This window comes from Rhinolophus sinicus, chromosome 5 (assembly GCF_057876585.1).
Source record: "Rhinolophus sinicus isolate RSI-liver-muscle chromosome 5, RSI-T2T, whole genome shotgun sequence".
In the NCBI taxonomy this organism is placed as follows: Eukaryota; Metazoa; Chordata; class Mammalia; order Chiroptera; family Rhinolophidae; genus Rhinolophus; species Rhinolophus sinicus.
Window position 1 is genome coordinate 67,862,775 of NC_142505.1, and position 16,232 is coordinate 67,879,006.

General features: G+C 40.8%; 2 protein-coding genes across 2 annotated transcripts in view; one reads left to right on the plus strand and one right to left on the minus strand.

The window, feature by feature from the left end:
* Positions 1-334: 334 nt before the first annotated feature.
* On the plus strand, positions 335-1,306 carry OR2B11 (olfactory receptor family 2 subfamily B member 11). Its single transcript, XM_019719202.2, has one exon. It carries the CDS (start codon positions 335-337, stop codon positions 1,304-1,306), a length of 972 nt encoding a protein of 323 aa, XP_019574761.2.
* Positions 1,307-13,121: 11,815 nt separating this feature from the next.
* NLRP3 (NLR family pyrin domain containing 3) overlaps positions 13,122-16,232 on the minus strand; it is a 44,959-nt gene continuing 41,848 nt past the window's right edge. Inside the window, exon 12 of the mRNA XM_019719199.3 lies at positions 13,122-14,418. Within this exon, the coding sequence (XP_019574758.3) occupies positions 14,319-14,418 (100 nt within the window). The 3' untranslated portion in view covers positions 13,122-14,318. The remainder of the gene's footprint in view (positions 14,419-16,232) is intronic.

A 16,232-nucleotide genomic window follows, 5' to 3' on the forward strand; every position in this document is an offset into this window, starting at 1 on the left:
AGAAAGCCTAAGAAAGTGGTCCACTCCCTGTCAATGAGTTTGTAGGAAGAAGTCAAACATTCTGATGGTGATGGGAGGAGCTAGCACAGACTTTGACCAAGCTGGAAGGAAACTGTCCATGCGCTATGCTTTCACAAGTTCACAGAGCAGGACACATGTGCAGCTGCTCCGCAGCCTGGTTCTGACTCCCCACATGTCAGTGTCTCCACAGAGGACAGGGTGGGGCCTGTGTGGGAAAGCATGCCCAGACTGAGGAAGGCAAGTGATTCCTCTTCTCAGATTTTATTCTGTCCAACTTTCTTGATTCATCACAGGTACCAGAAAATGCCTCAGCATGAGAACTGACAACCAGAGCTTCCTGTGGGACCCCCCAAGGGACTTCATCCTTCTAGGTGTTTCTGACAGGCCATGGCTGGAACTCCCTCTCTTTGTGGTCCTTCTGGGGTCCTACACCCTTGCCATGTTGGGGAACATCACCATCATCCTGGTATCCCGGCTGGACCCCCAGCTCCAGAGCCCCATGTACACCTTCCTCAGGCACCTGTCCTTCCTGGACCTCTGCTACACCACCACCACGGTCCCTCAGATGCTGGCCAACATGGGAGGCTCCAGAAAGACCATCAGCTACAGCGGCTGCACAGTGCAGTACGCAATTTTCCATTGGTTGGGCTGTACTGAGTGTGTCGTTTTGGCCGCCATGGCCCTGGACCGCTACGTGGCCATCTGTGAGCCCCTGCGGTACACCCTTGTCATGCACGGGCCTCTCTGCCAGCAGCTCGTGCTCGTGGCCTGGCTCAGTGGCTTTGGGAACTCCCTAGTTCAGGTAGTCTTGACGGTGCAGTTGCCTTTCTGTGGGCAGCAGGTGCTAAACAACTTCTTCTGTGAGGTGCCAGCTATGATCAAGTTGTCGTGTGCAGATACAGCCATAAATGACACCACATTGGCTGTGCTGGTGGCCTTCTTCGTGCTGGTCCCCCTAGCTCTCATCCTGCTCTCCTATGGCTTCATTGCCCGTGCAGTGCTCAGGATCCAGTCCTCCAAGGGACGGCACAAGGCCTTTGGGACCTGTTCCTCCCACCTGGTGGTGGTCTCCCTCTTCTACCTTCCTGCCATCTACATGTACCTGCAGCCCCCTTCCAGCTACTCCCAAGAGCAGGGCAAGTTCATCTCCCTCTTCTACTCCATAATCACCCCCACCCTCAATCCCTTCATCTACACCCTGAGGAATAAGGATATGAAGGGAGCTCTGAGAAGATTCCTGGCAAGGGTCTGGAGGCTTTGCAGAAGACAAAGACCTGAGATGTGATGATCTCCATTGGTTACAGAACACCAAGCAGGTATATTGTGTGCTGAAAGCACCTTTCACTTCAGGAGCCAATAACCAAACAGTGTAAATGTTTTGAGAGAGTTCAGGATCCCCCCAAATCCCCTGTCCAAAACATCTCACATCCCGTGTGGTCACAGTGCCTAAAATCCCACCTCTCCCAATAGTCTTTAATTCTAAGAGGCTATATATTTTTAGGAATTGTTTAAAGAGAATTGACATTCAATAAGTATTTGTCAAATTGTTTAATTTCTGGGCTGGCCCGGTGGCTCAGGCGGTTAGAGCTCCATGCACCTAACTCCGAAGGCTGCTGGTTCGATTCCCACATGGGCCAGTGGGCTCTCAACCACAAGGTTGCCAGTTCAATTCTTCGAGTCCCGCAAGGGATGGTGGGCTCCGCCCCCTGCAACTAAAATTGAACATGGCACCTTGAGGTGAGCTGCCGCTGACTCCCAGATGGCTCAGTTGGTTGGAGTATGTTCTCTCAAACACAAGGTTGCCGGTTCGATTCCTGCAAGGGATGGTGGGTTGTGCCCCCTGCAACTAGCAACGGCAACTGGACCTGGAGCTGAGCTGCGCCCTCCACAACTAAGATTGAAAGAACAGCAACTTGACTTGGAAAAAAGTCTTGGAAGTACACACTGTTCCCCAATAAAGTCCTGCTCCCATTCCCCAATAAAATCATTAAAAAAATTTTTATTTTATTTCTAATTTCCTGATTCTTGTTCTTTTTAATCTTTCTATTTTTGCTTCTATTTTTCTCCTATTTGCCTCTTTCTAATCTCTGTCTTCCTTTCCCATTACTCCCAAGTATATATAATGTACAACTGAAATATAATCTTGTGTTACTTGCAATAAATTTATGTTCATTTCCATATATTTAGCTCTCCATAAATTTTATGTGACTTTGAAATAACTTGCAAAAAAAAGTAGATGAGGGCCTGGTGGCTCAGGCGGTTAGAGCTCCATGCTCCTAACTCCGAAGGCTGACGGTTTGATTCCCACATGGGCCAGTAGGCTCTCAACCACAAGGTTCCCACATGGGCCAGTGGGCTCTCAACCACAAGGTTGCCAGTTCAACTCCTCGAGTCCCGCAAGGGATGGTGGGCTGTGCCCCCTGCAACTAGCAACGGCAACTGGACCTAGAGCTGAGCTGCGCCCTCCACAACTAAGACTGAAAGGACAACAACTTGAAGCTGAACAGCACCCTCCACAACTAAGATTGAAAGGACAACAACTTGACTTGGAAAAAAAAAAAGGCCTGGAAGTACACACTGTTCCCCAATAAAGTCCTGTTCCCCTTTCCCAATAAAATCTTTTAAAAAATTTTTAAAAAGTAGATGACTTTCTTCTTCCTGTGACCCAAGATGGTGATTTCTTTTTCTGTACTTCCAATTTTTTCTTCTATAGAAAGTTTCCCCACCATTGACTGAGTACTAGGACAAGCATATTTATCATGGATATATAAGAGTCTGTATTAGATTCTATGGGTACAAATCAAAACAGCAGCAGTCTCTTATCTAAAAAAAGAATACATTCTTAGTTGAGAACACAAAATATAAACACAATCAGTTAAGGATAATGCAAATTTAAATAACAAGTTCAAGTCATTTTAACAGCTATTATTTGCACAAGGCTTCCAAGATACAGATATTAGATTAAGTATATACATCATCTGGTTTAAACCTCAAGTAACTTCACGATGTATGTAATCACTTTTATGATATTCCATTGTCATATAAGAATTGGATGACTAGAGAGGTTGCAGGGACTTGGCCAAGGTCCCTCTGGTGACTGAAGGAGCTGAGACAAGTACTACAGTCTGTATGGCTATCTCCTTTAGTAGAAGAAAGCCATAAGCCCAGGACAATATGTTTGCATTTTTTTCATGTTTTAGATTTATTTACATTTAATTTATTTGTTTTTACCTCCCTGCCACATATGTCAAATATTAATCAAGCATAGAAAATAAAATATCATTATAATCATAAATATGTGACAGGACAAAAGGGAAAATTGAAGAAGTTTTTCTAACAGTAAAGGCAAAAAGAAAATATGAATCATAAAGCTGCAGGATTTGATTTATGAAACATGAAAGAAACATAACTGTTCTTGGTACAAAAAAAAAAAAAATTTCCCCTGGGCTGCCCGTAGAACAACCCCTGAAAACAGCTAAAAGCCCTTTAGAACTAGCTTAGTGAACATAGTGAGGTATGTGAGCTTTTTCTTCTAACTGTTCCAAATAGCAGAGGTCCAAGACACAACTCAATGAAAGCAAGTGGCATGGATCCAAAGAAAGCCAATCTAGCTATATAGTGATCTGGCCTAATTCTAGGACACATGTGAGAGTGCTGAGGACAACGTTTCTCAAAATAGATGTTCTAAATTAAAGATGACTTCGAAGTCTCTTTTACTCCTTGCAGAGACAGGTGGAGACCATTAGAATGAAGTGAAAGTAATATTCTAGATCTTCCAAGGCAAGATCATAAGAAATCTGTCAGCTTCCTGCTAGTCACACTCTTTCTGGGTCCCTGGGTCACCAAGGGAGGAGTCCACCTACCCTAAGACAGCCATGCTACAGAGACTTCAAGTAGAAGCTGTCTTCCACAGTCCCACCTGGAGCCAGCCTGGACCCTCCTGACCAGCCCACCCACCAGTTAAATACCACCCAGTGACCTCAGTAAACACAGCATGGAGCAGAAGAGCCTCTGAGCTGATTCCCGCCTAAATTCCTAACCCACAAAACAGGGAACTGTAATAAAATGGTGGTTATTCTAAGCCACTAAGTTTCGGAGTGGTTTGGCAGGCAGCAATATACAGGTGGGATACCAGAAACTCCAGAATATTTAATATCAGAGTCATGTAAAACAAGGTAAAAATGGTGAATTTTCCAGAAGCATCAATAATATTCAACATTTTAGGGGGAAATATTTAAATAACTAAACAGATAATTAAACTAACATATGTTTCCATGATAATAAACTGACATCATAGATAGAAAAATGTGGATACATTTTTATAATGAAACCCAAGACTTCAAATATTATGTATGCTTTTGGTGCTCTGCTCTGTATTACGGTAAGGCCCTAAAATTCACTTTCTTCTGAAAAGTACTTTGTGGAAAAGTGTGAAAAACACACATGAAGAGGAATGGATATAATATGTGCTCTTCAGGCACTCTTTCAAAAATTGCATTTTTACCAAGAAAGCTTTCGAAACGTGTTGGCCTGTACTGTGAACATAGTGAGACTTTATAAGAAATTCTTGAACGTAGGTATTATATGTTGTCTGCTAAGAGCAAAGCCGTGATCTTTAACAGTCACTTATCTAATGCTCTAGTCAAAATGGGGTGGCATCCACCTTTCAGAGGTGAGGAGTGTAACCAAAGTTGACAGCCTCTTCAATTAAACATGAAAGTGAGCCAAAGAAAAGCCATGATCTTCCCTCAAGAAAACTGGAGGTAATATGTGCTCTTAAAATGTAAGCAGAAGGTCTGCCTTTGATCAATAAATACAGGGTTTGCAAAATATCCAGTTAGTTAAGTAAGCAGATTGCCTTATAATAGAGTCATTACTTATTGGAACTTGTATAGAAAAGAGAGTCACATTTACTCGAGGCTTTCTGTGGCTCTTCTTTCTGATAACAATCATTTATCAGAGCCCAAGGCCTATTTAGGCCATTCCTAGCTCATGACAGTAAAGAAAATTGTGTGCTTCGATTATTTATTTTTAAAAGAATTACCACATTCTTTAATTTTTCCTTATTAGCAGTCATCAGATGCTTTTCAAAAATAATGTGATCAGTTAAGCACACCAATTTGGCCATCTCTCTCTTGTGCTTTTGAAGTTTTCATGCCTTTTAGTCCATTATCTTCAAGGCAAAATCCAAATTCCTAAAAAAAAGTCATGCTTATCCTTTTCCTTTCCCTGTTCTCGTCTCCTGAGATCTCTCCCATCCACCAGGTGCCCAGTTCTCCCTCTGCTCATCCTGGTCTCCAGCCACATTGAAGTTATGTTCATGTAAACGAAGGATTAATTCCAAACATAACATTCTAATGCAGCCTCCTTCTCCCAGTTAATGAGAAAACTGCATTTTTCATTTTACATACAGTCTAGCCAAATTATTTTGGCTAAATTAAGCCATCTTATGCTTCTTCACGTAAACATGTAAGTCTTGTTACCCTCAATTTATTCTGGAATGGAGACTTGGTAAGTCTTCATAGTGTTTTTCTAAGTGCGTGTTTTATCCACAGTGTCAAGACTGACACTTTATAATTCAATTCTACAGTACAATTCTACAGCATGGTTCAGGTGGGAGTGTTTACGTCATCACATTTGACCATCTCGAGAATATAGCAACAACCAATGGCATTGATTAACATTGAGTTTCTGCCAGTGCATCATAAGAATTCCTTCTTTCATTCCTGAACATTACCCCAAGTACATCTGTTCACTACCTAACATGTGAAACACACAGGAAGAAAAGCAGAATCAGGTCCTCTGCCCATTTCTAAATTGGATTTTGTTGTTATTGTTGAGTTGTATGATTCTTTACATATTTTGAATATTGGCCCCTTATCTGAGGTGTTGTTTGCAAATATCTTTTCCCATTCAGTTGGTTGCCTCTTTGTTTTACTGAAAGCTTCTTTTGTTGTGCATAAGTGTTTTAGTTTGATACAGTCCCATTCATTTATTTTTGCTTTTAAAGACAACTTGAACAGATATTTCTCCCAAAAAGACACACAAACGGCCAACAGATGTATGAAAAAGGCTTCACTTTACCAGCTATAAGGAAAATGCAAATCAAAACCACAATGAGATATCACCTCACACCAGTTAGAATGGATATTATCAACAAGACAAATAATAAGTGTTGGAGAGGCTGTGGAGAAAAAGGAACCCTTATACACTCCTGGGTGGGAATGCAAATTGTTATAACCACTATGGAAAACAGTACAGAGGTTCCTCAAAAAATTACAAATAGAATTACCATATGACCCAGCAAACCCTCTCCTGGGTATCTACCAAAAAAAATCTGAAAACATTTATCCATAAAGACATATATGAGACAGTGGAAATGTAATGGCTCTGTGTGATGTCAGAGGGATAGTGGATGGGGGAAAGGGGGTTCACACAGTGTAAGGGATGTAAATGATAAACGTCTAAGTAGTGCTTTGTCTTGTGCACCTGAAACTAATAAAATAAAATAAAATAAAATAAAAAGACATATATACCCCTATGTTTATTGCAGCACTATTCACAGTGGCCAAGACATGGAAAAAACCGAAGTGTCCTTTGATGGGTGATTGGATAAAGAAGATGTGGTATATACACACAATGGAATACTACTCTGCCGTAAGAAAAGATGAAATAGTGCCATTTGCGACATGGATGGACCTTAGATTAATATGCTAAGTGAAATAAGTCAGACAGAGAAAGTTGAGAACCACATGATTTCATTCATATGTGGGATATACAACTGAAAGCAACTAAGGAACTAGACAAAGAAACAAAAATTCATAGACACAGACAACAGTTTAGTGGTTACTAGAGGGTAAGGGGGGGAGGAGGGAGGTAGAAGAGGGAAAATGGGGTCAAATATATGTGATGGTGAACACACAATGTGATACATAGATGCTGTATTATAGAGTTGTACACTTGAAACCTATATAATTTTACTAACAAATGTCACCCCAATAAATTTAGTAAAAATTAATTTAAAAAGAAAGAAAAGCAGAATCATGATCTTAACCTCAAGCTTATGAAATTTGTCACTTTCTTCCTCTCAACCTACAATCCCATCTGCTACATGAAGCTTTCTTGACGAACTAAGTGTCAAAAATTCTCCTGCTCCCTTTTCCTCACTCCCAGCTCCTGAGACCTCTCTTAATTACCCTTGACACACACACTGGATTCTCATGTTTGTTTACCTCCACATTCCATTCTACATCATCTGAACCAGCTGGAAAGCAATTGTCTCAATACCAAGTGCTCGTCTTTGTAATGCAGACGTGGAACTCTGAGAAAAAAAAGACTTTTGCTGGTTGGTTGCTTCCCAGAAACTACTCTGGTTGGAGGCAGGGCCATCAGTCCACCAGGCTGGAGGACAGAGGACTTACTCCAGCCTGTTTTCCTTTGTCTCTCCATGCCGCCTCAGCAATGCTGCTTCACCCTGGTGGAAGCAGCTCATTCCAGCAGCAGCAGCTGACTCCAGTCTGCAACAGCTGCAGAACCAGCCCTTCACACTCCTCAGGGATGCCGACCCCGGTCAGAAGCTCTCCCTTCTCAGCGGCTGGGGCTCAGCTTCTTGAGACCCTTCTCCAAATGTCCAAGTTCTAATAAATCCAACCTCCCTGCTTTCTGGAGTCACTCCCTCCATGAAACTTTTGTGTTTTTCTCTTCTTTTCAGGGGAGAAAATTAAAAATTGTTCTAATTATGTGTCCTTGAGTTGGCTCTGATTCCTGGCGACCCTGTGAATGAGTGACATCACATGTCCTGTCCTCAACACCCCTGCTCAGCTTCTGTAGACTCAGCCTATGGCTTCTTTTATAGTCAACCCATCTCATATTTGGTCTTCCTCTTTTCCTGCGGCCTTCTGTTTTTCCCAGAATTCTTTTCTTTCCTGAAGAACCCTGCCTTCTCATGATGGACCCGCAGTAGGACAGCTTCAATTTTGTCATTTTTGCCTCCAGCAATGGTTCAGGTTTAACTTGCTCTAGGACCCACCTGTTCATCTTTCTGGCGGTCCAGGGTATCTGTAGAGTTCTCCTCCAGCACCATGTTACAAATAAATCTTTTTTATTTTTCCTATCAGCTTTCTTAATTCTCAAACTTTCACATTCATATATAGTAGTTGGGAATATGAGTGTGGGGGCGATCTCAGCCTCGGTCTCTAATGACTCGTCTTTGTTTTCAGTGATCTTTCCTGATTCTTCCATTGCTACCTTTTGAGTCTCACACTTCTCTTGATTTCTTAGCTGCAGTCTCCATCTGAATGGATGACTGAGCCAAAGAAAGCACAATCTTTTTATTATGAAATTTATTGGGGTGACAATTGTTAGTAAAATTACATAGATTTCAGGTGTACAATTCTGTATTACATCATCTATAAATCCCATTGTGTGTTCATCACCCAGAGTCAGTTCTCCTTCCATCACCATATATTCATTTAGGTACCTTCATTGTCTTTGTTAGAGTTGTGTATTTCTTCTGTAGTCATGATTTTTGTCTTCTTCATATTCAGATGCAGTCCTGCATTGTCACTTTCTTTTTCACTTTCATCAGAAGTCATTTCAAATCATTGCTAGCTTCTACCACTCATATGGTGTCATCTGCATGTCTTAAGTTACTGATATTTCTTCCATCAAATTTCATTCCTCCTTCCTCTGATTCTGGGTCTAATTTTTCACATGATCTTTTCTGCATGCAGATTAAACAAATAGGGAAATAAAATGAGAGACCCTTGTCTGACACCTTTGTTTATAGAAAACATTCTGTCTCCATTTTCTGTCCTGACAGTGGCTTCCTGTCCACAATACAGGTCACTCTTCAGGATGACCAAGTGCTGAGGCCGCCCAGTTCTTTCAGAGCAGCCCGTGGCTTTCGTGATCCATGCAATTAGGCTTACTTTTATTAACAATCTTTTTTTGTTCAATTTCCTCTATTAAAACAACTAGTCTGGTTTCTGTCATGTGATGGTACTCTGAGGGATACACCTGTACATTATTTAGACATGATAGCACTGTTTTGACATACCAAAGTATGACTCTTACCTGACAAGTCCTTATTTAGAATATGTAGCATGGTTCACGGCACAGAAACATGGTTAATAAAAAGGAGTTAACAATAACAGATATATTCCTGTATTTGAGGCATTAATAGCAATAATCCTTAAAATTTAGCTTACATGTCTGTTAAGGCAATCCTGGATACAGCTAAACATCATATCACAGGGCTTAAAAACAGACACCTTTTGCTTTTTCATGGTCACAAGAACAAACCTCTCCATCTTTCCTGGATCAGAAACCAGAGACCTCATTCAAAGTATGTCTTCCAATCCACTAAGAATGCTGCCCCCCCCCCAACAGAAATGAAATTAAACGTTTAACCTGTGACCTTATCGTAATATTTAACCCTTAGGGATAGTGAGCGAGGAAAGAGAGGTAAATAGATTTCAGTGTATTCTGGGCACTGTTCTGTGTGCATCGGTACCCTTTTAAATCTGAAAGCAACAAAACAAAGTGGATGTAACCATTGTATGCATTTTTACACAGAAAGGCAAGTGGAGTGACTTGTCCAAGGTAGTAAGGTGAGTGGAGGATTTGGGACCCTATGCGCAAACACGAGTTCTCCATTTCTAACCAGATGTCCAAAAATTCAATCCAATTTTGGCACTAACTCTTGAGTTAGCCCAGGTCCCACAGGTTTAAGGGGCTCTATACCACAAGACTTTCCCCACTCGGATGCGTGTTGCAATCTCAGGGACCACTCACACTTCTGACTGATTTGGATGTAAATGTGGGGTTTCCTACAGCCCACACTTCACATTCAACAATTTGCTAGAAGGACACATATAACTCACTGAAAGCTCTATACTTATGATTACCGTTTTATTAGAAAGAAACAGCCAAATAGGAGAGATGCACAGAGCAAGGTCTGCTTTGGGAGGGGAGGAGGGTGCAGTACTTCTGTGCCCCTCTCCCTGTGGGGTCAGGGTGTGTCACCCTCCCAGCACATCAGTGTATACACCAACCGGGAAGCCGTGCCAAGATTCCGTGTCCAGAGTTCTTATGGCGGTGTCATTACATGGACATGATTGATTCAACCATTTGCCATGTGACTGGCTCAGTCTCCAGGCCCTCCCTCCTCCCCAAAGCTAGGGGTGTGGAGCTGAAAGTTCCAAACCTCTCATCACATTTGATCTTTCTGCTGTGACCAGAACTATCCAAGCATCCACCATGAGTCACGTTAGCATAAACCCAGTTATGGTTGAAAGGAGCTTTTTATGAATGACAAAAGACACTCCTATCACTCAAATTCCAAGGGTTTTTGAAACCTATATATACATATTATACCACATTTATTATATGTGTATATATTTGTATATAATAAATATATGTATACATTTATTATAATATATATCTGTAAAAATTTTATCCCATGTTGTTTTGTAAAGTTTTATTGTTTTACATTTTACGTTTAACTCCACGATCCATTCTGAGTTAATTTTTGCACAAAGTGTAAGGTTTAGGTTAGGTGTATTTATGTGTTTATTTATTTAGCCTATGGCTGTCCAATTTCTCTAGCACCATTTGCTCAAAAGAGCTTCTTCAGCTCCATGTCTGGGATATACGAGTCAAAAATAACAAGCAAACAAACAAATCCAGTGAGACCTCACCACCACACTGTTCCTTGGGTCCTGAGGTCCCCAGCTGGTCTGCCTTCTTCTCTACATTGAGTCTTCTTGTGTTTGTTTTATACACAACATGTATACTTTTCAATTGGAGAAGGAGATCCATCTTCACAGAAGTGGTATTCTACACAATTTGTTTAAGCTACGTCGAAGTAACGAGAAATCAACTAAAGTATGAGCTGCTAATGTAGCCTCCTCTGCCCAGCAGTAAAAGGAACAACCACACTCACCTGAATAAAGTGCCATTCTTATTCGACTTCACATACAAACACATCTCTCTCCTGGTCCTGAAGCCTTGCCACTCAAGCATGAGGAAAGTAGTCAGTGTCACCTGGAGCATGTAAGAAATGCAGCATTGCAGCTCCCGCCCCAGACCCAGTGAGCCTGAATCTGCACTTTCGCCAATTCCCGGGCGTTGTGTGCAGAGTACCTTGGGAAATGCCACCCTACCACATGATCAGCAGACTTGGGGTCATGGTTACAATGTGCCTCAGGCTTCCCCCAGTGGACCCAAGTTCATTGGACTCAGCCCCTTCCTGTGTTCGACCTTAAATCTAATTCAACTGAAGGTTGCCTTGAGGAAGTGGAAGAACGGCTTCAGTTTACTTGAGTCCTATATCCCCAATTACAAGTATTTACTTTATATGCTTGATACTAAAATTTTGTTATCATTTATTTGGTCATTAAGGGCATCCATTTGCCCCAGGCTCACTTGGGTATCTGTATATAATTTAGATATCAGTATCAGTGCTGAAGGGCATGCATTTTGCCCACTAACACTGCTATTGAGCTCATAGAGCACAACCATTTGCTGGGGCAGCCATAACAAAGTGCCACAGTGTGGGGGCTTAAACAATGGATAGTTGTTTTTTCACAGTTCTGGAGGCCAAGCCATCTCCTCCCTGTGTCTTCACATGGTCTTCCCTCTATACAAGTGTGTCCTAATCTTGTCTTAAAAAGACACCAGTAAGATTAGAGTCCATCCTAATGACATCATTTTAACTTAATTACCTTTTTGAAGACTATCTTCAAATACAGTCATGTTCTGAAGTACTGGAGGTTAGGGCTTCAACATATGAATTGGGGGGTAGAAATAGAATTCAATCCATAACACAGAGCTATAGAGAACATGGCATAGTTCAAGCACAGAAAGATTCTTAACACCCATTACAACAGCAGCAACACCCAACGTGTATGTGCAGACAATGGAGGCCACAGCTCAGGTCTATGGGAATCCCCATTAGCATGTTCATTGCAATTGAATTTAATTCTAGTTTACTGGGGTGAGAGGGGGCATGGTCTTGGCAGGCTATGGAAGCTTCCCATCCATGAACATGACACACCTCTCCATTAGGTCTTCTTTTGTATGGGTTTTGTACAATTGTTGATAGATTGATTTCAGGTATCTGATAAATTGTATTGCTATGATTAATAGAATATTTATTACATTTCAAATTGCAGGTGCTTAGGAATGCTGTTAACTATTTTGATTTTTTAACTTTTCATTTGGAAATAAAACCATACATACAGACAAGATGTAAAAACAAGAACAGTATAAAGAACAATCTTATAACATCTCCCACCCCCAAGATTTACCCATTGTCAACACTGACATTCTTGAGGAATGCAGTCCCCTTCTCCTTTTTAATAGAATTTCCTCATTTGGAGTTTGTCTGGCATTTCCTGGTAATTAGATTCTGGGTATGCATTCTCAGCCACAATCCTACATAGGTGGTATTGTTTCCTTCTTATGTTATCTCACCTAAAAGTAGATATCCATCTGCCCCCACTGACATTTTATATTAGATATTCAGGGTACTGTCCAATTTCTTCTCTTTATATAGTTACTATTTTTCTTTTGCTGGTTATCCAACTGCGGAGAGATACTTTCAGACCAGACAAGTATTCTGCTCATGATTTAAATTTCACTTTAGATTTTAGCGTCCATTGCTGCTTCATGAGTGACCCAAGCTTTATTATGATGCCTGAAAAGCATGATTTCTTTTCTAACTGCATTCCTTTGACATTTGTACATCGGTCTTATATCAAGCAACTTTACTTATTTTTTAGTTCTACTAGTATGTAAAACTTCATGAATTTTCCATATTAATAATTACATTGTGGGGTCTTTATCTATACAGCTATTCCTCTGGGTCACTGAGGGGCAAACTCAATCCAGTTTTAAGTTCCTAGTGCCCAGAAGTTTTTCTTTCTCTCCTTCCAGCATAGCTATGTGTTTCTAATTATATTTTATCCTACGTGTAAAGGTGTTTACATGTAAAGGTAGTCTGCAATACCTCACTTCACCAAGATGCAGAAAACAATATCTAGATCAGAGTTACTCAAAATACTTGTTACTCAAAATACAAGACAAAGTTTGAAGTAGAACATAAATCACATACTGCTACCTTATTGAGAAAGCCTTGACATGAAGAAAAGTCAGCTTATCTCAAAAGCATACTTAGCAATGTGATTGATTTATTAATACATTCTTGCACAAGCTCTTTATATTAACAGTCCGTATGGCCACAATTTGATTAGCAGAGTCTGGATGGTTCATTTGACAGCAAAAGTAGTATTTCTATCCTGAGCGATTCCATGGGTTCAAGACGTTTCCCCATGTGTAGAGAAGCAATTAATCAATATTTATTAATGATTTAATGCTATGTGAAGTGTGGTAGATGAGATAAATCCTGGGAGGAGATACATTCAAGATAATCTGTTGTAACTGAAAGCAAAATGCATTTTGTACACAATACGTCTATTTATGAGTGTAGGCTCTGCCTACTCTAAAACCTTCGTTTGCATGACTTTCAACCTCCTGTCCTACCAGAGCTGACATTTCAACCCTCAGAGTTATGGTAAGGTGATTTTTTCCCCCATTCTTTACAACTGAATCATCTGACAAAGATATTTTTTAAATGTATAAAGCAATTTAATTTATCTTCAGTAATTTAGATAAATAAGTAAAAAGATCTCCAGGCACCCTTTTTTAAAATTAAAGAAAGAAAACAATTTAACTCAATAAATACCACAAAGTTTCTATAGTCTATGAATTTTCAACCAGCTTCAATAAACATGCATTATTTTATTAGAAAATATAACTGTTACAAAAATTAAAAATAAATAAGTTGCTGCCACAAAATTGCAACATAATACATAGGTAACTCGTTCTGTTATGGTCAGTTAAGAGAAAGATGGCAGAAGTAAACAGACAAAGAAGGGGAAAATATATGAAGGAAAAGAGATTTAGAAAGAGTAAAATGAGAAAAATAAAGTGCTTTAGTGAATGAATTAGTTATATGAGGTCACCAAGAGGAACACACCCGCAAACTAAACCGCTATGAGGAGACCGGCATCACGTGGGTGATTTCATCGCCCTGGTGCTTTAACCTGGGGTAAAGGAGATGTTCATGGACTCTCTGCAAAGGTACCATCTGCGCGAGCTGTGCTCTCCCATGCTGGACCAGAAGACTTGAGGAGCATGGTCCTAACCCCAACGGAGGAGCGCTCACGGCCTCTTGTCCACACTTGGATGGCGGGGCCGCAGGACACTGGTGTCTGGCAGCCCTGCCTGCGTCATCACTGAGAAGGTTCAAAGACAATGGTCAACTCGGGCTTTTCTTCTTGAAGTGTCTGTAATGCGCAGATTGTAGCATAATTAAAATACATTTTACACAACCTGTAAAAGCAAATAGAGGGCCTTAGATAACACTTCAAATGAACAATCTCTGAGTATTTGGCTTTAAAAATCTCATTTCACTTCCCTTATCCTCACACGCTTCTAAGTTCTCCAGTGCTACCCTTCAGACCTACTGTGGTTTCTGTCACATTTGTAACCTTCAAGTTTGAAAATGTTTAAACATATGTAAATATAGAGAGAGTAGTGTAATGAATCCCCAGGCTCCCACAATCCAGGTATGACAGTCAACAGCTCATGGCCAACCTTGTTTCATTTGCCGTCCACCCACTCCCCACATCAATGGATTATTTTAAATACGGCATGTTGCACATCCTTAAATATTTCACTGTACGACACTAAATGAAGAAGACTTTCATAAACATAGCCATAATACCATTATCACAGCTTTTTAAAAGTTAACAATAATTCCTTAATATCAACACATGTCCAGTCAGTGTTTAAATTTCTTCAACTGTCTGATAATTTTTTTATATTATGTTCATTTAATCAAGAGCCATATAAAGTCCACACTTTGCAACTCCTTGGTATGCCTCTCAAGTCTTCAATATAAGTTCTTCCTCCTTCTCTTTTTTTTTTATTTCCCCTGCAGCATAGAAATCATACCATTTGTCCTATATAATTTCTAACAATCTTGGTTTTATTGTGCTATGAACTGAAAATCTATGTTCCTCCAAAATTCCTATGTTGAAGTCTTAACCCTCAATGTGATGGTATTTGGAGATGGTTTGGGGATGTAATTAAGGTTAGGTGAGGTCATAGAGGTCGGTCCTAATGTGGGATTAGTGCCCTCATAAGAAGAGATACCAGACTATTCTCTCTCTCTCTCTCTCTCTCTCTCTCTCTCTCTCTCTCTCTCTCTCTCTCTGACATGCAAGAACACAGGAAGAGGGCACCATCTGCCAGCCCAGAAGAGAGCTTTCACCAGGAACCGAAACAGCTGGCACCATGATCTCAGACTTTCCACCCTCCAGAACTGTGAGAAATAGATGTCTGTTGTTTAAGGTCCCTAGTCTGTGCTGTTTTGTTATGGCAGCCAAGCTGACAAGACAGGATCATCGCATCCATGGGCGGCAATGTCCCCAGCTTCATCCTGACCACTGCCTTCCTTTGTTCCTCTAATTCTCTTAGCTCTGGGAATTTGGGGTTTTCCTGCAGCAAATGTGCTCCACTATGTCTGCACAAGAACATAGCGCTGATTCAAACTTGTATTTATTCAAACCTGCATTCCAGTTGGTGTGTAGCCTTGGGGTCATGGACAAGAACAGAAGTGCCTGGGCTCATAGACTTTACATTCTTGGGGTGGGATACAGATAATAAATGAACAAGACAATAACATAGCATCTATGATGGTGGTGACACTATGGAGGAAAATAAGAAGAGAAGAAGAAAGAGCACGTGGTTTTCAGTAGAATGGTAAGACACTCACACAGCAACAGATCTTTAAGCAGATAATTTAAGGGTGTGAGGAACAAGGCTTGCAGATATCAAAGGGAGAGGGTCTGGGCAGAGGAAACAGCAAGTGAAAAGTTCTAGAGATGACAGTGTTTTTGTGAAACAACAAATAGACCAACGTGAGCAGAGCAGAAGGAACAGGTTAGGAGAAGATGGATTTTCAGGAGCAGCATGGGCTAGAGCACGTGGGGTTGGAGATTCTGCCATGAATATTATTGCTCTAACTGGATGTGATAGGAAGCCACTTACTCATGTTTTAGCCCCACTCTCCATCTGCTACAGTAAGAAAAATAGATGCAGAGTAGCCTGGCAGAATTCCACCATAACAATCCAGACAAGAG